This window comes from Oncorhynchus mykiss, chromosome 18 (assembly GCF_013265735.2).
Source record: "Oncorhynchus mykiss isolate Arlee chromosome 18, USDA_OmykA_1.1, whole genome shotgun sequence".
Taxonomy (NCBI): Eukaryota; Metazoa; Chordata; class Actinopteri; order Salmoniformes; family Salmonidae; genus Oncorhynchus; species Oncorhynchus mykiss.
Genome location: NC_048582.1, coordinates 41,116,187 through 41,140,042, shown reverse-complemented (window position 1 = coordinate 41,140,042; position 23,856 = coordinate 41,116,187). Strand labels below are relative to the sequence as shown.

Here is a 23,856-nt window from a genome sequence, read left to right as displayed (position 1 = left end):
ATAGGCACGGCTACTCCCAGGATCAAAGGAACTCAGTAACTCTTATACTCTGTAGCCAATTCACCCTACTGCAGCATTCCTAAAGCAATATACAGTGCGTTCGGAAAGTATTCAGACCCCTTGACTTTTTCCACATTTTGTTATGTTTTTACAGCCTTATTCTAAAATGGATAAACAAAAAAAGTCCTAAGCAATATACATGCAATACCCCATAATGACAACGCAAAAATAAGTGTTTAGACATTTTTTGAAAAAAAAAAAACGCATTGCTATGAGACTTGAAATTGAGGCCAGGTGCATCCTGTTTCCATTGATCATCCTTGAGGTCAGGTGCATCCTGTTTCCATTGATCATCCTTGAGATGTTTATACAACTTGACTGGAGTTCACCTGTGGTAAAATCAATTGATTGGACATGATTTGGAAAGGCACATCTACCTATGTAAGGTCACACAGTTGACAGTGCATGTCAGAGTAAAAACCAAGCCATGAGGTCGAAGGAATTGTCCGTAGAGCTCCGAGACAGAATTGTGTTGAGGAACAGATCTGGGGAAGGGTACCATTTCTGCAGCATTGAAGGTCCAAGAACACAGTGGCCTACATCATTCGTAAATGTAAGAAGATTGGAACCACCAAGACTCTTCCTAGAGCTGACCACCCAGCCAAACTGAGCAATCTGGGGAGAAGGGCCTTGGTCAGGGAGGTGACCAAGAACCCGATGGTCACTCTGAAAGAGCTCTAGAGTTCCTCTGTGGAGATGGGAGAACCTTCCAGAAGGACAACCATCTCTGCAGCCCTCCACCAATTAGGCCTTTATGGTAGAGTGGCCAGATGGAAGCTACTCCTCAGTAAAAGGCACATGACAGCCCACTTGGAGTTTGCCAAGAGGCACCTAAAGACTCCATGATACCATGAGAAACAAGATTCTCTGGTCTGAAGAAACCAAGATTGAACTCTTTGGCTTGAATGCCAAGCGTCACATCTGGAGGAAACCTGGCACCATCCCTACGGCGAAGCATGGTGGTGGCAGCATCATACTGTGGGGATGTTTTTCAGCTATAGGGACTGGGAGACTAGTTAGGATGGAGGCAAAGATGTACGCAGCAAAGTACAGAGAAATCCTTGATGAAAACCTGCTCCAGAGTGCTCAGGACCTCAGACTGGGGCAGGACAGGACAACGACCCTAAGCACACAGCCAAGACAATGCAGGAGTGGCATTGGGTCAAGTCTCTGAATGTCCTTGAGTGGCCCAGCCAGAGCCCGGACTTGAACCCGATCGAACATCTTTGGAGAGACCTGAAAATAGCTGTGCAGCAACGCTCCCCATCCAACCTGACAGAGCCTGAGGGGATCTGCAGAGAATGGGAGAAACTCCCCAAATACAGGTGTGCCAAGCTTGTAGAGTCATACCCAAGAAGACTCGAGGCTGTAATCACTGTCAAAATTTCTTCAACAAAGTACTAAGTAAAGGGTCTGAATAATTATGTAAATGTGATATTTAAAAAAACATTTTTTTAAATAAATTCGCAAACATTTCTAAAATAAGTGTTTGCTTTGTCATTATGGGGTATTGTGTGTAGATGATGGAAAACATCTATTTAATACATTTTTGAATAAGGCTGTAACCTCATTCTCTTGGTTGAAAAAGTCAAGGGGTCTGAATACTTTCCGAAGGCACTGTACTATGTTTTCCCTGCGTGTCGTCCCATCAAATAAGAAATGCACACAAAGTGACTTCTGTGGGTCACTCTGGATGGAGTCTGTTAGGTGATTGCATGTGATGTCGATGTTGAGCGGCTTCACTGCAAGTAGATTGTATGTTTTCATATTTAAAAAAAAATTTAATAATAAAATAAAGTTCCATGTGTTGTATTGAGTATAGGTGGGAATATCACATATTAGCCAAGCTATCGTTTCTCATTGTGTTTTTATTTATTATTACGCATTTTACTTTTCTATTCATTCTTTATTTTCTCTTTCTCTGCATTGTTGGGGAGGGCCCGAAAACAAGAATCCCCCCGTTAGTCTACACCTGATGTTCACGAAGCATGTGAAAAATAAAATTGTATTTTATTTATAGAAAAAAAAAGTTACTCAACTGATTTTCTGAATTCCCAGTACCCAGACAAAAGCACTTGGATAATACTGTGGCGGCAGAACTTGGGATGAGCTGTTGCAACTTCTCAAGGGATACGTTCTGTGTTGGACTATGCCTTTCATAGACTCCTAGTATGTCTGCACCCTAACACAAGGCCATTGTGTTCCGGGGCTGTTGCTTGTATTGAAAGAACTGTTGTGTAAACAATATGATTGTACTATCACCTCCCACTATACAGTATAAAGAGGCATGTAACCATATATTATTTGAGTTCTTCCCTGTGAAATCAGAGATAGATCTCCCTTGTAGCTGCTTCTAACTAAAGATTTGTCTATTATATCATTCAATAATCTCTGCCTTAGTCTTTGGATCGAATTTTCCACAACACACACACACACACACACACAAAACTGTCTGGGAGGCCTAGGTTTACACCGTGATGCATATTACCGTTGCGTAATGTTAACCACAGCTGGCTTTGGGCACCGCTTCACTCTCTGTTTGGGCCTCCACTGCCAAACCTATGGCTTTGATCTGCCGATAGCATCTAGTATAGCTATCTAGTATATCTTGGATTTAGGGCAATCTGCAGTATCCATAGAATCAAAAAGTGACTATGCACAGAAAATAGAGAGTAGAAGCAGTGTAAAAGAGGGGTCCGGGTAGCCATTTGATTAGCTGTTCAGGAGTCTTATGGCTTGGGGTTAGAAGCTGTTAAGAAGCCTTTTGGACCTAGACTTGGCGATCCAGTACCGCTTGCCGTGCGGTTGCAGAGAGAACAGTCCATGACTAGGGTGGCTGGAGTCTTTGCCAATTCTTAGGACCTTCCTCTGACACTGCCTGGTATTGAGGTTCTGGATGGCAGGAAGCTTGGCCTCAGTGATGTACTGGGCCACACAAAGGATCTGAGGACCGATGCCAAATCTTTTCAGTCTCCTGAGAGGAATAGTCTTTGTCGTGGCCTCTTCACGACTGTCTTAGTGTGTTTGGACCATGATAGTTTGTTGGTGATGTCCACACCAAGGAACTTGAAGCACTCAACCTGCTCCACTGCAGCCCCGTCGATGAGAAAGGGGGCGTGGTCGGTCCTCCTTTTTCTGTAGTCCACAATCATCTCCTTTGTCTTGATCACGTTGAGGTAAAGGTTGTTGTCCTGGCACAATACAGCTTGGTCTCTGACCTCCTCCCTATAGGCTGTCTCATCATTGATGATGATCAGGCCTACCACTGTTGTGTCATCGGCAAATTTAATGATGGTGTTGGAGTTGTGCCTGGCCATGCAGTCATGAGTGAACAGGGAGTACAGGAGGGGACTGAGCACGCACCCCTGAGGGGCCCCCGTGTTGAGGATCAGTCTGGCGGATGTGTTGTTACCTACCCTTACCACCTGGGGGGCGTCCCGTCAGGAAGTCCAAGATCCAGTTGCAGAGGGAGGTGTTTAGTCCCAGGATCCTTAGATTAGTATTGAGCTTTGAGGGCACTATGGTGTTGAACGCTGAGCTGTAGTCAATGAATAGCATTCTCATATAGATACTTTTTTTTGTTCAGGTGGGAAAAGGCTGTGTGGAGTGCAATAGAGATTGCATCATTTGTGGATCTGTTGGGGCGGCAAATTGGACGGGGTCTAGGGTTTCTGAGATAATGGTGTTGATGTGAGTCACTACCAGCCTTTGAAAGCACTTCATGGCTACAGACGTGAGTGCTACGGGTCTGTAGTCATTTAGGGAGGTTAGTGCTTAGTGTTCGCTTTTTTGATGGTTCGTTGGAAGGAATAGCGGGATTTCTTATAAGCTTCCGGGTTAGAGTCCCACTCCTTGAAAGCAGCAGCTCTACCCTTTAGCTCAGTGCGGATGTTGCCTGTAATCTATGGCTTCTGGTTGTGGTACGTACGGTCACGGTGGGGACAATGTCATCAATGCACTTATTGATGAAGCCAGTGACTGATGTGGTGTAGTCCTCAATGCCATCTAAATAATCCCAGAACATATTCCATTCTGTGCTAGCAAAACAGTCCTGTAGCTTAGCATCTGCTTCATCTGACAACTTTCTTATTGACCGAGTCACTGGTGCTTTCTGCTTTAATTTTTGCTTGTAAGCTGGAATCAGGAGGATACAATTATGGTCAGATTTGCCAAATGGAGGGGGAGGGAGAGCTTTGTACATGTCACTGTGTGTGGAGTAAAGGTGGTCTAGAGTTGTTTTCCCTCTGGTTGCAAATTTAACATGCTGGTAGAAATGATGTAAAACAGATTTGAGTTTCCCTGCATTAAAGTCCCTGGCCACTAGATTCATGATCTCTCTAGCTAGCTGCCTGAAGGTTAGCAACATGTGAGTGGTGCTGTTGGTGGAAATTGTGTCGGATGAGGTATGTGCTGTTTGTGCGCCAAAGTACCACAAAAGCAGTAAATGGTTGAATTATTATGTACTGTGGTGTGCAACAAAGCACTGAGAAAAGGTAGTCAGACAACCCTACCCCCCTCCCATACAGTAACTGTGTCCCTTCCTGAGGTATTCTCATTTTAAAATACTATGAAGCATTGTTCTAGGCCCATTGTGCATTTAGGCTAATGTGAGACAACAACAGTGCATTTCAAGGAAATGGTACACCGTGAGAGTTAACACAAACACTGTACTGAGTTTACTGTCAACAGTCCCAATGTGGGATTTGAATCCCACATATTATAGGCCGTCAATGTAAATAAGAATTTGTTCTTAACTTACTTGTCTAGTTAAATAAAGGTTACATTTAAAAAATAAATAAAATAATAAAATATATATAGAATTATAAATAGAACATAATGGTTTCTGAGTTAGAAGAGGGTAGCCTCTCTCTTTTACATGCCACCCAAGCACAATGTTCATTGGATAGCAGTGCATCCGTTTCACGTTCAATGACAACATGTTACAGCAAAACGATTGGTGAAACAGAGTCAATCAAGAGATCAGTGACCTACTATCAACTTTGTTTGGACCTACATTCAACATTAGACCACTTGTGCTTTGCGAGTCTTTGTGAGTCAGTCTTGCAGCATGAAATGACTGAATTATTGAATACCTGTTCAACCTTTACAAAATGTGCTGCTCCCCTGGTGACCACTAAGCTTTCCCTTAGGATCCTCTGGCATCTCACCTCTCTGTGGGCTGTGTCACGATAGGACTCCACCAGTAGACTGCCACTTTGTGTGACGACATGCTTTAGACAATGAACAATCGTGTATAAACAAGTAGTAGTATCTCATAATGTGGGCTGCATATTTCATGGCAGGTGCCAATGGCGATTGTGAGGGCTTGTATTGTTATTGCACTGGTAGAACTTCCCTCTTTCATTACCATGATACGGAGCTCCCCATACAGCTATAACCACAGATAAAGGATCAGATCCCCCTACCCCCAACCTTAACCTCAAACATTAGGAACCTAAATATAATATCTGACTCTGGACCAGTTCTATCACCAGCTTCTACTATCTACTCCATTGTGGTTAAAGGTACTGGGCCTCAATAACAGACTATTTTTTATTTTTCCGTTATTTTACCAGGTAAGTTGACTGAGAACACGTTCTCATTTGCAGCAACGACCTGGGGAATAGTTACAGGGGAGAGGAGGGGGATGAATGAGCCAATTGTAAACTGGGGATTATTAGGTGACCGTGATGGTTTGAGGGTCAGATTGGGAATGTAGCCAGGACACCGGGGTTAACACCCCTACTCTTACGATAAGTGCCATGGGATCTTTAATGACCTCAGAGAGTCAGGACACCCGTTTAACGTCCCATCCGAGAGACGGCACCCTACACAGGGCAGTGTCCCCAATCACTGCCCTGGGGCATTGGGATATTTTTTAGACCAGTGGAAAGAGTGCCTCCTACTGGCCCTCCAACACCACTTCCAGCAGCATCTGGTCTCCCATCCAAGGACTGACCAGGACCAACCCTGCTTAGCTTCAGAAGCAAGCCAGCAGTGGTACGCAGGGTGGTATGCTGCTGGCAACTATCATTGTAGCATTTACATTTTAGTAATTTAGAGACAGCTGGGTGAGCCAACCACATATCACAGTCATAGTAAGTACAATTACCTTCAATAAAGTAGTTATCAACAGACGCACGGGCGGTAAATTATGCTGTTTGATTCACGCTAACGAGCAGAGACGAGCAGGGCTTCATAACTAATTAAAAGGGTGGGGGGGGGGGGGGGGGGGGTTGGGCGTTGTGAAGCACATGAAAGAACAGACTCACCTGCTGGGTGATCTTAGTCAATAATTCAAACATGTCCTCTGGCTGTACGGTCAGCTGGGGGAGAACATGGTCATACACTCTACAGGGGAAAGGGCAACGTTGAATAGTTGAGGTGTTCAGCTATTTTCACTATCGGCTTGGTTACAAAGACAAAATGACAGCCGCTGTTTCGTTACACATATTGCGCGTTCTTCGCCAGCTACCAAAAATCACACACTGCTTTCAAGGGAATTAGATAGCAAAATGTTTAGGATCTCAATTGAGGGTATTGAATGATAACTGGATTCGACTAAATGCATGGATGGATGAGAGAGAAAGACAGAGTGTTATACCCCTCTCTTACAGTTATTATGGTGCCACAAGCTATGGGTTTATGTCAACACTCCGGTCCTTCATATAGGCTACCGATGGCCACTTCTAACATCACAGGCAGTCTGAGAAGACTTGTCCTTTATGTCTCAGATCTCCACTACCACCCCTCCCTCGACTAGCCCAGCCAACCGTGTAAATTGCGTCGTACGCAGAGCACTGAATCTACGGGAGGCTTTTCATGTATGCATCTAGAGAGGCAGAGCATGCTCCCTCTCCTCCAAAAACACACCGACAGTGGATCAAGTGCACAGTGACGTCAGGAACTCCGCCGGCTGTTGCTATGCTGCATACCATGTCAGCCCGCTTGTAATTGTACTATTACACAATCAATTAATGCCAGTATAATCTATATGGAGAGGGACAGGTGGGGATCGGTGACCTATTAACTGCCAGACCACACACACACAACTTTCTTTCCTCATCTCCTTTCCTTTGTGGCCTCCGACATGTGAATGCATGATGCTTTCACCCATGAAGTCCTTTCAGATCAGTAGGTGTGAAGGAGAGGAGATGACGGAAGGAGGATATTTGAGACTGTTTGGAACAAGTCCTTTCAGAACAGCAGCGCTGAAGGCGAGGAGACAAAGTTAGGAGGATATGTGAGATTGTTGGAACGTAGCCACCGAGTTGAGAGTAGAGTAGACACATAGAGGTCTCGTATTTCCCAGAGTACCTTATTGGACATGAATTCAGGGGGGAACGAGCCAGCCATGACACTATAGGGCTGTTTAGGCACGCAACAGGAAGAGACCTGGCCACACCATCGCCACAAAAATACTTTTCAGTTAACTGCAGGGAGAATGGACTTGTAGGTCGAGTGCAACGCCTAGGATTAAAGCTAAAAAGGTTTCAGGCATAGTTCGTGGGCTTAGAAAAAGAGACTGCGGGGACTATGGGGAGGTTTACTTTGAGGGTGCTGCTAGGTTCGTCGGCATTGACTGTTGATAAAATTGGACAGTGGCCAAAGTACCAGGCAAGTCTCTGTCTAACAGGCCCAGCTGTCAGTGGTATGAAGTACTTAAGTAAAAATACTTGAAAGTACTACTTAAGTTGTTTTTGTTGGGGTATCTGTACTTTACTATTTATATTTTTGACAACTTTTACTACAACTTCACTACATTCCTGAAGGAAATGATGTACTTGACACCCAAAAGTACTTGTTACATTTTGAATGCTTAGCAAGACATGACAATGGTCTAATTCACTTATCAGGAGAACATCCCTGGTCATTCCTACTGCCTTTGATCTGGACTCACTAAACACATGCTTCATTTGTAAATGATGTCTGAGTGTCGGAGTGTGCCCCTGGCTATCTGTAAATGATGTCTGAGTTTTGGAGCGTGCCCCTGGCTATCTGTAAATTATGTCTGAGTGTTGGAGTGTGCCCCTGGCTATGTGGAAATGATGTCTGAGTGTTGGAGCGTTCCCCTGGCTATCAGGAAATGATGTCTGAGTGTTGGAGTGTTCCCCTGGCTATCTGTAAATGTTGTCTGAGTGTTGGAGTGTTCCCCTGGCTATCTGTAAATGATGTCTGAGTGTTGGAGTGTTCCCCTGGCTATCTGTAAATGATGTCTGAGTGTTGGAGCGTGCCCCTAGCTATCTGTAAATTATGTCTGAGTGTTGGAGTGTTCCCCTGGCTATCTGTAAATGTTGTCTGAGTGTTGGAGTGTGCCCCTAGCTATCTGTAAATGATGTCTGAGTGTTGGAGTGTTCCCCTGGCTATCTGTAAATGTTGTCTGAGTGTTGGAGTGTGGCCCTGGCTATCTGTAAATGATGTCTGAGTGTTGGAGTGTTCCCCTGGCTATCTGTAAATGATGTCTGAGTGTTGGAGTGTTCCCCTGGCCATCTGTAAATTATGTCTGAGTGTTGGAGTGTTCCCCTGGCTATCTGTTAATTATGTCTGAGTGTTGGAGTGTGCCCCTGGCTATCAGGAAATAAAAAAACAAGAAAATGGTGCCTTCTGTTTTGCTTAATATAAGAAATTTGAAATGATGTATACTTTTGATACTAAAGTATATAATTGCAATTACATTTACTTTTGCTACTTAAGTGTATTTAAAACCAAATACTTAGACTTTTACTCAAGTGAGATTTTACTGGGTGACTTTCACTTTTACTTGAGTCATTTTCTATTATGGTACCTTTACTCAAAAGTATGACAATTGGATACTTTTTCCACCACTGCTAGCTACTAAGGAAAGTGGATTCAGCAAAAGAAACCCACAAATTGAATTCATCCACAAAATGTGATTTGCTAGTTTGCACTGATATCAAAGAACCTAACAAAAACAATTCCACAAATCTACCCCTTTAGTGTGAAAAGTAGCACTGAAAATCCCTTGAAATGATAAAAATGCCCTGTCTTGCGCAATGCAGTAAATATGATTTCTCCCTTTTGCAGAGATGAGATCATAAAAGCAGAAGCTGCCAAAGGAGTCCATCTGTACAGTTGATGGCACTGAGGCTTTTCCCACTGACTGGCATGCCTGTCCTTCTGTCTGTATGGGGACCACTCACTGCGCATCCTCTAGTGATTTGCCCACATAAACAAAAAGGCCTTGGCCGGCCACATCAAATCGGCTCGTGGACCGGTTTTGAAACCGTGGGCCACCAATTGATCTACCTAATAACTACATATCATCTGACGTAAAGTTTTAGGTACGTTGTAGTACATTTTACAATCATCAAGTAGCATATGTGGATATTCACATTTTCTAATTTTCATATTCTCAGACGGACTTGTTTTTCAAGGACCATTTTTAACGGTTGTCTCTAAACCTAAGAAGGTAGACCTCCAGTCCCTCCAATCTGAACCACTGCATGTTACGTTAATGCTAGTCCTGATGCATCTACCTTCTATTGTTAATGCCAGTCATTTCTCCGTACCGCTTGACCTTACAGTATATCTTAGTAATTCTCCAAACCCTTTCACCTCTGTCACCTACATTCAGGCTCTTTCTTACCCTGGTCCTGGATCTGTTTGTGCACCTGCGTAGCACACACACCCTTGCAGCCCACGCAAGCCCACGAGCTTTGGGGGCCCCCAATGCTAGAATAGCAGGAGATTACCTCAAAGATTCTTGAAAGTCGGGACAATCCTTGTCTAGCAGGGAAAATTATGTTTATAGTTGAAAATAATGGATTTTGTTACATTAGAAAATTGACATTTAAGGGAATTTTATTATGGAAAAGATTTGTTTTGAAAATTTTCAAAATACTTTCAATATTATTAATGTCGGCTCAATGTCTGGCGCAAAGGATCCCATTTTCAAACTCCCAAAAAAGCTATATATATATATATTTTTTTTTATCTTAAGGTAGTTTCTTGCAATAGCGCTTTGTGACTTTAAAGAATATGCATCTCAAAACTGTGATTCCTAAAAGATGTGTTTGGAGATTTGGTCAACTGCGTCAGATTTGTCTAAAATCCTAAATGAATCAGGAATGAGCAGGGACAGCTATACCCTTATTCATGTCCTCATTACATGTAGTGCAACAAGACCACTCATGGTCTGTAAAGTTCTCCAATTTTGATATATTTAAACAAACAATATTGGAATCACCACGATCACAACCATAAACTGTCAACTCCTTCTGCCTGATAGAATATGACTTTTGGTTCAAATATGTTACATTTAATTTGTTTTTTATAGTCCTAAAGCAACTGATGAAAAACAAAATGTTTGTCAACTCTGTAAAACATCAACTCCGTCAGATTTTTGTCTGACATCAACTCCGTCAGAGTGCTGAAAGATCTGATAAAATGGTTGTGTTTTTATTGGTGATTTTCAAATGAATCATTTTCCATATTTTACAGATGTTTGTATTGAACTTGAACTTTTAGAGGCAAAAATGTCTGTTGTGAGTATATGTTGTCAACTACGTCAGAGCTTGTCAACTGCATCACTGATGGAGTCCAATTGTTTTTTTTTTTCATATTCTGAAAAAATATTATAATCACAGATCTGCAACATATGCTTAAACAATTTGCTGTGCTGGACCTAATGGATAATGTTTGCTTTATAAATGTAGTTTCATGTTCTAAATCTAATTAGCCCTGGAGCTTTTAATAGTGCTATAAAATAAAACAAAAAGACGTTTGGTGATTTGTATTCTTTATTTGAATAATCTAATGTTAGAATTAAACAATCAAGGCCTTTAAACACTTTTTGGACAATAATTGTAAAAATGAAATGCCTTTCATGGTGACTGACGGAGTTGACAAAAATCCAGTTAGTTACATTTTATGAAAAATAAATCAATAGAAGGTTGTTCCTTTACATGGTTTGATGGCTGATACTTTGGTCTATCAAAATATAGATACCTTTTTGGGTTAATAGTAAGACAAATACTTGTGGGGGAAAATAGTTTAGATTTTCCCATCCTTCAAGAATCCCTAAGCTCTAAAACAGCAACACTTCCATTCAGCCTCATGGCAAAACGTGCCAAATACTGAAGCATAAGATAAGCTATAGTACTGCACATTTTTCTATCTGCCCCGGGGGGGGGGGCTTGCTCGGACCTTGTGGGAGGCCCCGTGAAACTCCACTACGCCACTATTTGTGCTGTCTTGACAACTCCTATACTCATCGTCACGTGAGTGAGCTGGCAAGGCAGCACAAACAGATCTGGGACCAGGCTAGCCCTTTTTACCTGCAGGATCTAATTCTCTCAAAGGCAACACAGAAGGGTTGCTGACATCTGCCACAACACCCCGAGCTCTTAAAAAAAGGAATCCTTCCTGGCAGTGGGGCGCCATGGCAACCACAGCCACACAATACAGAGCAAATAGGTGCTGGATGTAGAAATAGAGCAGACAGAATGACTGCGTCTCCTAGTTTTCATATAAAGACCTTAACGGTGCTGTGTCAGAGGAAGTAGGCCGGATTTAGCTGTTGAATGCTGGTTGCATACAAACTGAGACTTCAATGTGTAGCAAACATGTGCTTACCACATCCTTTTGGCAGTGATGACTGTTCTGTAATTTCTAGTTCTATGATGCATGTAGCCGTAGAGTTGAGTGCTAAATGGCCATTAATTAACACAAAGGGCTGCTCACATGATCCGATGCAATTAAACCTCATTGAGACTGTACCTATGTTCATATCCATTGGAAATTGAAATCAAACTCCCATCACACTGAACAAGGGTGCATCAACATGAACAAAGTCCTATGTCAGGTGTCTTCACAATGGTCTACCTTCTATTGTTTATGCCGTCTCCCACCGTTGAGGTGCTAAGGACTCCTACAGCATGGCTCCAGAGGCGGGACCAGCCCTCCTGATTTCCATACTTGTTGCCATGAGCACCGGTCTGGCTGTGACTAGTTGCTGTGTGGAAGGACAGGACAGGAGCCAAGCACTTATGGCCATCCGTTCGAGACGGACTCTTTGAGACGCAGATAAATATGAAAATGAGGTGGGGGGGAGGGGGGGGGGGGGGGGTTTAGCGTAGCCTACTGAAGGACTGTTTATCCTGGATCAACGGTAAAGGACAGGGGTGCGGACTGGAGTAGTGTGGCTGTCTTAGTTCAAACAATCTGGGAGGTGCACTGACAATTGTAGGCCTGTCCTTTAGAAACCTTGAGGTTCCTCAAAAGGCTGTGCGATTGCGTAAGTGGATAATACTGTATGCAACACGCATTGGAACAAAAGACAAGGCACAAACAAAGGGCACAAAAGAAACAAACCTTAGTGGCCTTGTGTGTCGCATAAACAAAACCGTGACTGGACGTTGTGCTGGGCCCTGACCTTACATGGTCATCATACGGGCTGCCTCACACCACACCCAGACAGTCAGACCGAGTAATGAAAGGGAAGAATGAAAAGAGGGCAAAGCACTGCTATTTTCGGCGTACTCCACTTTAGATTGAGAAATGGGCCTCCCTACACTCAGTCAATCTCCCCAGTCTAGGGACTAGCACACAAAAACAGCCATTGGCTAATCATGGTGCAGTGTGGCTAACTACGGAACCTCCCATAATGACATTTTCATGTCTATATGACAATGTATGTTGACATGGAGAAAAGACGGTCCTATCGTAAAACAAAAACATCTGCAAACATACATACACTGTGGCAGACAATCTCATTCGTCAACCTCCTCTCCTTGGCCTGTGGTTCTCAACTGGTTTTGCCTCGGGACCCAAATGGAACCAGGTTGTCTCAGTTGCGACGCAATGCTAGCATTACGAAAAACAATCGCCAAAATACAATCTGGAAAACTATTTTTGAATGCTATATTGATATTAAATTGTAGCAATTATATAACAAGGGAACAACATTCCCACCTATTTCATTGTCAATAAAAACATTTTGCCCACATTGTTGATGAAGAAAGTTAAACTCACTGGTTTGAGACCAAAAAAAATCTACCCAAATAGCGTTTCTAAACTCTATATTGAAAACACTGGGATTGAAGAAATATTGTTCAGAGATTAAAATATTTAAAAATGTAAGTACACTGAAATGTCAACACACTTTCTACCTGGTTTAAGTCATTTTTTTTTTACTCAGATACCCATGACCCATTCAAAACCTCACGACCTACCAGTTGAGAATCGCTGTCCTCGGCCATATTATATAATAGCCTATTCAAAAACTGGTATTAAAAGAAATGACATAGACAAACTGGATTGCGGTGCTCAGCATAAGAAAATTATTTTATTTACCACAGGTGGCTATTTCCACTGTGTTGGGTTGATATTCCCATACACCTACACGGTAGAAAAGGTATTGTCAAATGTTGACCTTTCATCCTTTGTGTTGAAAGGCCTCCCACTGTGGCCTTTGAGTTGTGAGCGTCTGATTGTCTAGCTGCAATAATTTACAGCAGAGGATATGAATATACAGAAATGTATAAATAGGGTTATGTAGCTTACGTAATGATTGAACTGAACCTATGGCAGCCAGATTCAATAGCCATTACTGGATTGAATAAAAACATGTGGCATTACAATATGTCATTACTGAGGTATTGAAAAATGGAAAACATATTACTGAAGAATCAGAGGGGTTTTATAATGAAAGCCAAGGGAGATTCTTTTTTAAATGCCGATTTTTTTTGCTTACATTTTACATATTGATAATAAAGGCCCTATATGGGCTTCCTTTGTTATGTCATAAAACCTTGGAAATCATTGTGGGTAGTAGCCTACATATTAGAAAGGAGGGAGAAAAGAAGGAGAGGAGAGGAAAAGGAAGTCACCATTCTCACTTCACTCTGTCCACTGCCGTGGTATCCCGCCTTACCACTTAATTAAAGTGACAAAAGTATCCAAATGAAGTCCATTCTGTTCAGGACATGCCCTGCCTGTGAACTTCAACAGTAAACCCTCAGAGGTGCCCAGTCTCGCCCCAAAACAAAGCTGCACCGTCATAGGCGCGACCACAACCACGGTTCAACCGCCCAGGATGGTGTGACCGTGTTCTTGAACCATATTCTCATGTTAACACTTGAAACACTTTTTAAAAAGTGTTTGACTGAACATGACAGTTCTTTAAGATGTGACACCCCTCACATTAAATGAAAAAAGCTCCACTGACCTACTAACCCTAAAATTAGCCAAGCGAAGAGTGACTGCCTGGTCGTGGCTCGCTCTGTCACCGTGACAGTCAGTGGCCATGACAGCGCTCTGTAGTGGGCAGACAGACCAACCTCGACCTGACCACAAACCCACTCTTCCTGCATCTCACAACCACTCTGTCAACAACATTAGGACCACAAATCCTGCTGATGGAAGCTTGACGTTGCATTAGATTGACAGTTCCGATTGTTGAGGGCGAGGGAGACTACTCCTTCAGAAAACATTCATATAGCATTACATAAATGTAATACTCACTATTACCACATAAAAGTGTGTATGGCAAAAATATTCCCCACATCGTCAGTTAGGTAGTGTCATGCCTTCAGAAATGACAAGGCAGCTCCAGTTATGTTGACGAAAACACTATCATAGTGTATTAGGATAGTGGGTATGAGGAAAACATAGTTTCCAAGACATGAACATACTGTACATGCATCCATCAATGAGGTGGACAGCTCAGTGTCAAGTGCTCAAGTGTCTGCCAGAAAGGCAGGTTAGAGGTTAGAGGTTAACAGGAGGGTGACTGAGCATGACTATTAGTGGCTCTTTGAAGTCCAAATGAAAGGTTAAGCAGAGAGCTGGCTAAAGAGGGGAACATACATTATTACAATGTGGGTCTTTGTAAATCATTCTAAATGATTATGACAAGTCTTATCCAGGTATTTGAACATGAAAGATTGCAACAACAACCAGGAGAAAACGTGATTTCCTCTGTCAATATGTGTCCTTAGCATCACGACCAGGCCCCACAATACTCCACTGCCATTTGTCCTCCAAACCACACACACCTACACACCACACACACACACACACACTTCATAGCCCCCCGACTATGAGGTACATCTGCTTACCTCTGCTGCCGGTTGCCAGATCAGCCACTTTCTGAAAGGCGTCCAGGAAGGCGGCTACCGCGACAACTGTCGTCCTGGGAGATGAGAAAGACACAGCTGGTCACCATTCTGATTATTATTGGCAGCAGAACATACAGTATGTACAACATCGGCCTACAACCATACAACACCCATATTCACCATGGTTTGAATCACTTTACCAGTAGCACCATATGCTTTGGGAAAGGGGTGGACAGAGTTAGTAGTCTGGTCAAGGTTGGGTCAGTGTTTACCCTACAATTGTATACGTGCGGTGGGTCCCTCCATCTAGCTCTAATGCGCCCCTCCCCCTCCCCCCTAAACATGTTATAGGCTTCTATTGGTTTCAATTGACAATTTGATGCCAGAGGGCCCGGATGGGTGATGGATGTTGCTTAAGGGGCCTTTGCACCCCACATGGAAATTGAATTTGGGGAAAGACTGGGGTTGCATCCAACTAGATTTCCATTTTTTTTGCATGACCTTTCATGAGTATTCACCATCTAACTATATGAAGATGTTAACCTTCAACCATCACCGTATTTACACAATTTCAAACCCCCTTAGGTGGTGACCATAAGCAACCACACTGCATGGGGGTACAAAACTATGGATAAAGAGGTCACGGTAGATTTAATCTGGATTATTGTTGAGTCTTTTTTTTTTTTTTTTTTACCTCTATGCTCTTGCATTTTAAGATTACCATGCAGCCAGAGAAACAAATCCATTACTAAATTGTCTGTTCCAGCCCTCCCTGAAATTGTATAAAGTAGAGACTGACCTTTGTTGACAAGAAACTGAGCTGAAATTGAAGTCAGTAGGTAGGCAAGGTATCATCAACCAATTTGATGTCATAAATCATTTCAGGATAGGGAATTCAACTGAGCCACATGCTGCATGATGGTAGTCTGTTGTACAATGTGCAATCCAAAGGGTTGCTTTTCTCTCATTCTTAATGAAGTAACGACTATTCATTTGAGCTCAGAAAAACACAAGGCTAAGTGGATGCACGCATTCTTCGTTATTTAAAGCAGAGCATGGTTTCTTAAAGAGTGTCTACTCTAAATTCAGATGAGATATTTAAAAGGAGAATTTGGCCGTTTTATACCCCATTTTTATTTTGGATGTGAATGGCAAGTTGTAGAAGGGTCCAGACACATTATTTTTTATAGCAATTTCACTTACCCCAACCAGCGATTCACTTCCTCATCCTCGTTGTGCAGTATGGGGGTTCTAAAAGGACTTACTTGGTTGTTTTCGGAGCATTAATTCATGTTTTTTTTCCAGAGCTGCACAACGAGGATGAGGAAATCGCAAAAAAATAAATAAAAAAAGAAGGGTCTGGACCCTTCTATAAAATGCAATTTTAAAAAGCTAAATTCTCCCTTAAAATTATGTTTGGAAAACACCCGGAATAGGTCGCACACAATTGGCACTGCAGAGGTTATGTGTCTCTGCCCTTTGGCACTCTGGAACTCCCTCCCTATAGCATGTAGTTGGTGCACCGTGCCACTGCTCCTGTTCTAGATTACAGAGGTGTGTGTCACGTAAGCACGTACATGCACAGTGCTGTACACAGATGCAACAAAAAAAATAAAAACTAATTTGCTTCACACAACATGCTATTGTAGACACACCATTTACCATGTGGTGAGAAAGAGCTGCAAAAACAGAAAACTAGAAAAATGCATGTGCTGTTTGTAATGTTCGCATGTTTCGCTTTCCCTGCGGAGAGTAAAAGGCGAGACTATAGAGCTATGGATGCAAGACGACTTGTTGAATGAGAAAAAGGCCAAGAGGCTAGGAGGACATTTCCAGCTGGCTTCCGTCACATCAGTGGCAGGATTTCTCAGGAACCCTTTTCCTCCACAAACCTCAGCGGGACAAGGAAGTAGAGATGTTTTTCAGCGGGTTAACCCGGTGTAACCCTTGGCCTGAAATAAAAGCGTCTGGCGCGCTGCGCTGATCCACCACGCTGAGATAATGACTTTATGATTTGATCGTTAATCTCAGTTGATGATAGGTTCATTAAGTTTTTCCCTTTTTTTTTCATTTTCTTCCTTCCCTCATGACCTTCAGCTGTGACTGTGTGCAACTGTGATCCAGAAACACGCTCACCAGACCTAGAGCAGTGTGTGTGTGAAATTCTAGACAGATAACAAGGAACATTTGAAGAAGAAGGATTTTTTGTTTTTGTTTCTATGAGGTTGGGCAAATGGAGTGTGCCTGTGTGTGTAGAGATGTGCAGTAAGTCCCGTGTTTCTTTGTTGTGTTGTTTTGCTTTGTTTGTTTGTTTACCTGAGCTGTGATTGTAGCTTCCCGGCCTTGCTGATGAAGTCATCCCACACTGGGTAACTGCTCTGAGGACATAAAAGAGAAACATGTGAGGACGAGGAGTACACACAAAAACATTTCTAATGCAACATGTCCGCAAGCTCATGTCTGAAAAATCTCACATATACAAGAGCAACAATGGGAGAGATCAATAAAGTAAATCCATAGACCCATACTGAGATTGTAGACCCCGCTCTCACTTTCAGTGTATGTAAAACAATAGCCCACAGGCAATATGGATACAGTTAGGATCAAATTGGGTTCAATTCAAAGTCCCAATAGTGCATTGCGGTATCTCTGTTGAGAATGTAGGCTACCATGACTGAAGTTGAACTACACTAAACCGAAGAGTTCTAAAAAGTGGATTATAGACCATATACCAATTTAGTTGGTAATCAGTTTATAATAGGGCACCTCGGGGGGGGGGGGGGGCAGGCACTATGTGGTAGGCACTATGCATTGCGTCATGCTTAAGAAGAGCCCTTAACCGTGGTATATTGGTCATATACCACCCCCCCCGGGCCTTATTGCTTAAATAGACTTCAAACATCATAGGAATCCCATCGATTGAGTGTTGCCTTTGTTGTTAGTGCTGAGACCTTGAAGGCTTATTCAGTATGAGGTGCAAGAACATTGCAAATGTACATTTTTGACACTCTCATCCAGAGCAGTTATGATTAAGTGCCTTGCTCAAAGGCACATTGACAGATTTTTCACCCAGTCGGTTCATGGATTCAAACCAGCAACCTTTCAGTTATTGTCCCAGTGCTCTTAACCACTAGGCTACCTGCCTCCCGAAATATTTTTACTTTACATTTGAGTCATTTTTAGCAGACGCTCTTAACCAGAGCGCATACATGTTCTTACTGGTCCACCGTGGGAATCGAACCCACAACCCTGGGGTTGCAAGCGCCATGCTCTTGCCAACTGAGCCACACGGGACCTGAAATGTACCATATAGGACTGACACTCGTCTTAGAAGCAGGTGACTGTAGGTTAGCCTGCCTGTCTAATGACATGTTGGCCTCTGGTTGAAGCACCTTGTCCTCCCCTCTCAGGCCTCTAATGTCTAAATTCAGGGCTGTGGTGGTGAAAGGCCAAAGTGGTAGATAGCCAGCTATAGTCTGGGGGACATGCAGTAAACATCTGTCACCAGAGCAGTCTGGGTGAAGCTAACAAGGCCTCACCACAGCTGGAAGGCAAGAGACCGTGGAAGTCAACAGGGAACGGCCTCTAGCTGGGGGTGACATGCTCGCTGAGTGGACAAACACAAGTGTCTTCTTAGTGGTGTGTGTGTGTGTGTGTGTGTGTGTGTGTGTGTGTGTGTGTAAAAGTTCATAAGTGTATCCACGACTGATGAGGAGACCTGCACAGGAAGACAGACAGGGGTTAAACTACTTCGGTGGGTCAATTCAATTCCAGCTCAACTTCCTCCACTCTGAGTAAATATGTAATAATACATGAACATGGTGTATTTGAGACACAAGATGTGCATTTCAATTCACTCTCTGAATAGACTACTCAATTCAAATAACTACCCACAACCCCATTGTTTTGAACATAGAAAACACCGTAGAAAATATACACCGTAAGCCTTTTTACTGTGATAGCAATGGATCACAGCCATGAGTTGATAATGGGGCCGAACAATCACATTACGGGGCGGTGGGGTTAACGAGATAGCACACTGTCAGACTTGTCGTTGTCAAGGTGATGTGTCTTGAGTGATTGATTAGTGCCCTAGCCGCACTCCCCTGAGAGGAGGAATACATGTGAAGTCTGCCGTCTCCCAGTGCCTCACTCAGGCATCCTTTTGTTCATCCACGGCACTAGCCCTCCACATTGGTTACCGTGACAACACGATCGAGGCAGTGACGCTGCACTTCAATCTCCCTGGCACCCATCCTTTACGTCGCTGGGCGAGGAATTACATGAAATATGCACTGCTTGAATTCACCACGCCACTCACTTATATGGCTTCTGTGCGTTGATTTCCTACTGAGAGATCATTTTAGCATCGCAAACGGCATTTCAAATTCAATGCAGTGACTGAATAAATGCAGATCATTTAAAATGCATTGAATCAGGCAAACAAAAAGATCAGGCTTTGACTCAGGCAATTCTAACGCATGGTGCTCATCTCAGAAATGAAAATGGGTAAAAAGAACATGGCTCTATGCTCAACAAGACTTCGCATGGATCCATCAATTTATGGTCATAAACCCTAGAGCTCTGCTTTGTATCTGGTTATCTTTTCCATCCATTTCAGTTCTATGGTTCATCTAGTAATTTCACCCCAACCCCCCAGTGAGAGGATTATTTTAGCCAGAGTGATGATCCACTCTGATTTAATATAAATACTTATTAATAAACCAAAGTAGGCCTACATCCAATGCCCTCGATAGCATTACCTTCAACCTCGAGCCAACAGATTAATAATGTAATGGTGCTCAAACACATATACATTTGAAGGGGTAATAGAGAATAAAGCATTATGGGCCGGTTTCCCAGACACATACAGTATTAGGCCTAGACTAAAAATAGTCCTAGACTCTCCATTGAGTAGCCTGTGTTTTATTTCAGGACTAGGCTTAATGTATCCAGAAAACAGATCCAGGAAGTAGCACAACTCACAAATAAAACCTAAAAGTACACCTCTATAGAACCAATTCTGAAATGATTCAATTACCACTGAATTCCATGATTTCTTTGTCATTCATACTGCAGTATTTATACACAGTTTAAAGAACGCTTGGAGCTCAGGAAAGGCATGTAGGATTGGTTCCAGTTAAACAGATGAATGGTAATATGTCTGCTTAGACAATAAGGGATGTGTGAACAGTATCTAAATGAATGATGTATTAACACACACACACACACACACACACACACCATCCAGCACGCTGATTCAATTTAAGCACAAACATTGGCGAGCAAATATAGGCACACAGAAAATCCCCACCCACACATGTACACATCCGCCAGCAAACCAGAGTGTAATTCCTGGTGCCCTTTGGAAAAGCCCTCCACCTACGAAAATGGTTTATTACACAGGTCTAGTAAAACCTGTCTGAAATGGCTGTAGAAGGCTATCATCAATAAACATATTTCTGCCTAATGTTAGACCACTGGAAAGCATTTGTCGTCATCAGAATCTACAAACGTTGCCCATTTCTCTGAAATAGTTTATAGTTAAGCAGAGTTGATCACATGGCTTTGCAAAAGTTTCTCAAACCAGATCATGGACATCGCGGTTTTCATTTGTTTGGAATCTCAATCTCTATTCTCCTACATCAAATGTTTATCCACCACCAGTGGCTGTATTCATGGATGCCAAAGGAAGCCTGGCTTCCCAAAACAACTGACCAATATTTTGTATTATTATTTTTTTTTATCTTTCGCCTCTCTGTGTTTCATAATTTTCCTACAATTTGCAAAAGGCTGAATGTATTTCACCGGAGAAAGCACGAAACAGAGCCCCTCGGTATGTGCAGGCCCTCTATCTTACGCTGTCTGGTCAAAACAAGTATGACATTGTTGCCGCCGGTAGCATTGAAGGCAAGGAAAGCCAGCGAGCATCGGCCTCCCTTGACAAAAGATTTGACCTAAAACTTTAATTGTTGCATTTCGTTGTGTTGTTGTCCTCTGGTGGCTAAAATTGTTCCTTTCCTACATAAGCCATGGCTGGAGATTTGGACTTGTAGGTTTACTTAATTCTCCAGTACTGGCCAATGATTATAAAGGCGATTCTGATCCAACCTTACATACATTGTTGTGCCCCTGGCCTGAGAGGATGGAAGTTCAATAAGTAGCTAGATGTAGAAGGCTAATGTTAACTAGGCTAGCGAGTAAGCATTTTAGCTAGGTAGCCTAGGACAACAAAAAAATAAAAGTGTGTACTGTATGACAGAGTGATAGACCGTTTCGTCAAGAGAGGAGGATGGCGTTGGCGTTTCTCTACAAGTAGGGTGAGTCGACATGTTTTTCTACTTGCACGAACACAAATCAGAACCATGGCGAGCCACATATTTAGCTTACGTTGATTGCACTAAATTGTTTTTGGTATCTTTTAGTTGTCACTGTATTAGACTAGGCAGAGGTGATTTTATGATGTTGAAATATTGAAGTTGGAAACATTTACTTGCTTGACCATGCTGTAGGTCAAGTAACAACTGTCTGTTACTGTACATGCAATATGCTTTGTGGACTTCACTGGAAATAGGTTGTTATCTGGTTTTGTGATAAAACAAAGGTGTGGTTGAATTTATACTTCCACTGTGTCCTTTTATTGTCTCGGCCCTTTACGCCTATATATCACGGTCGCAAGGCATATGAAATAACAAACAACGCAATTATTACAACACATTGTAGGTTGTAATATGAGGGGGGGGGGGGGGGGGGGGGGTAATGCATTCAGTTGTCAGAGGAACAGGTGGGAACGTGTAAGAATAGGCGCGCCAACACTTTCGGGCAGACTGGAGCGTGCGACAATATTATATTTTATATTATTTTCTCTCTCTCTGCTTGTTAGGCTAAGCATAGAAAATACACACTGTCATGCTTCCTTCGGAGATGACATTGTGCAAAAATAGCATTTCTTTCATTTCCAACTGTTGAGTGTAAGATAAAAGCAAAATAAAAACAGATGCGTAGCCTAAATGAGTTTCACATCTCAACAGTGACATTTTATTGCTCTCCTCAGAACAAAAGTCAAGGGGAAACCTTCAGGACATGCATTTACTGCTACTTGATTGACGTGGTTTTAGAACATTCTATTCTAATCCATATCCTGGATCATTTAGCCTTTTATATGCATCCGTTTGTTGTCAACGAATCAGAACACACGTATCTCGATTCTAGGCAGTCCCTCCGTGAGCGCAATTTAGTAACCTAGGCTGTACACAATAATTTGCCTACCAGCCACTCTTAATTTTTTTATCGTATTCTGCAAAATCAAATATAATTGCATGCCCTTTATCTATCACAGTCAATGTCACATCGATTAGGTATAAACATATAAGGGTATGTATAATATAATATACTGCCATATCAATAAAACGTATTATTCTATTAAAAATTAAAATGAAGATAATATTTATTTAGGTACCGTAGGGTATTAAGATAAACAATGAATACATGAGTCCCCGAAGTGTTACCTTCATGTCGCCTATCACTGTTTGAAAAAGTCCTCCGAGCGCACTGCATTCTCTTTCAATGACAGTCTCCATTTTCAGCAATGTATTATCTTGCCAAAACTGTAGTAAAAATGTGTATTCTGTCCTCCAAAACTGACTGAAAAAAGAAACTCAATAGTAAAGTATATTTTAAGGGCAAATATCCTTTCAAAGACTTGCTGCAGTATCCTGTAGGCAGCACTCCCGAACGATGGAAAGCAAAACAACCGTGAGATTTAAACCCCACGTTAGTTTCCACACAGATATACATTCCATGTTTTTGCGTTTAAGACCATACTGAAAGAAGAATACAAATAGGAAATCCTAGAGGAAATACCACTTGTTTAAAAACGTGTGACAAAAAAACGAAAACAATTCGAGTACTATCACGGCATAGTCGAGGTTTAATGAAGTTTCTTGCCACAGCTGACATGCGAACTGCAAGTGTTTTACCCACGCGCGCCAGCATGCAAACCTTGAGCGCGCGTCCGCGTCGCCCCTCCTTTTGAGGCTAGTACAAGGATACTGTAGGCCTACTTCTATGCATCGCGGTGCTTGGATCATAATACATTACAAAGGGTTTGGGAAAAAATAAACTTTTTTATATCACATTTTATACAGTAGACCTAATCCTTAGATGTCATGTGATATTTAGATTTCACATCATTTATCGACTGCAAATTGACTACAAGAAGCCCAAACATACATATTATTTGACTAAAACATAATAATTCCAAATCTTGCTTACATTTGTATACTATCACATATCTCTCTATATTATGAGTGGGAAAACTATTCCATGCGAGAAATTGCCAAGATACTGACGCTGTGTACTACTCCCTTCACAGAGCAGCGCAAACTGGCTCTATCCAGAATAGAAAGAGGAGTGGGAGGCCCCGGTGCACAACTGAGCAAGAGGACAAGTACATTAGCATGTCCAGTTTGAGAAACAGACGCCTCACAAGTCCTCAACTGGCAGCTTCATTAAACAGTACCCACAAAACACCAGTCTCAACAGTGAAGAGGCGACTCCGGGATGCTGTCCTTCTAGGCAGAGGTCCTCCATCCTGTGCCTGTTTTCTTTTGCCCATCTTAATTTATTTTTATTTTTATTGGCCAGTCTGAAATATGGCTTTTTCTTTGCAACTCTGCCTAGAAGGCCAGCATCCCGGAGTCGCCTCTCCTCTTGC

The 23,856-nt window shown here is 42.5% G+C and overlaps 1 protein-coding gene and 1 non-coding gene across 7 annotated transcripts in view; both read right to left on the bottom strand.

Annotated features, from left to right (window-relative positions):
* LOC110496261 (MTSS I-BAR domain containing 1) overlaps window positions 1-23,135 on the bottom strand; it is a 48,502-nt gene extending 25,367 nt beyond the window's left edge. For all 6 annotated transcript variants that reach the window (XM_021572049.2, XM_021572052.2, XM_021572051.2 and 3 more), the window contains exons 1-3: window positions 22,649-23,135; window positions 17,457-17,518; window positions 15,141-15,214 (exon numbers count right to left, since the gene is read on the bottom strand). In XM_021572049.2, coding sequence (XP_021427724.2) covers window positions 15,141-15,214; window positions 17,457-17,518; window positions 22,649-22,720 — 208 coding nt within the window. In that variant the 5' untranslated portion in view covers window positions 22,721-23,135. The remainder of the gene's footprint in view (window positions 1-15,140; window positions 15,215-17,456; window positions 17,519-22,648) is intronic.
* On the bottom strand, window positions 18,361-18,435 carry trnaa-ugc. Its single transcript has one exon. It is a non-coding gene; the product is annotated as a tRNA-Ala (tRNA).
* Window positions 23,136-23,856: the final 721 nt, after the last annotated feature.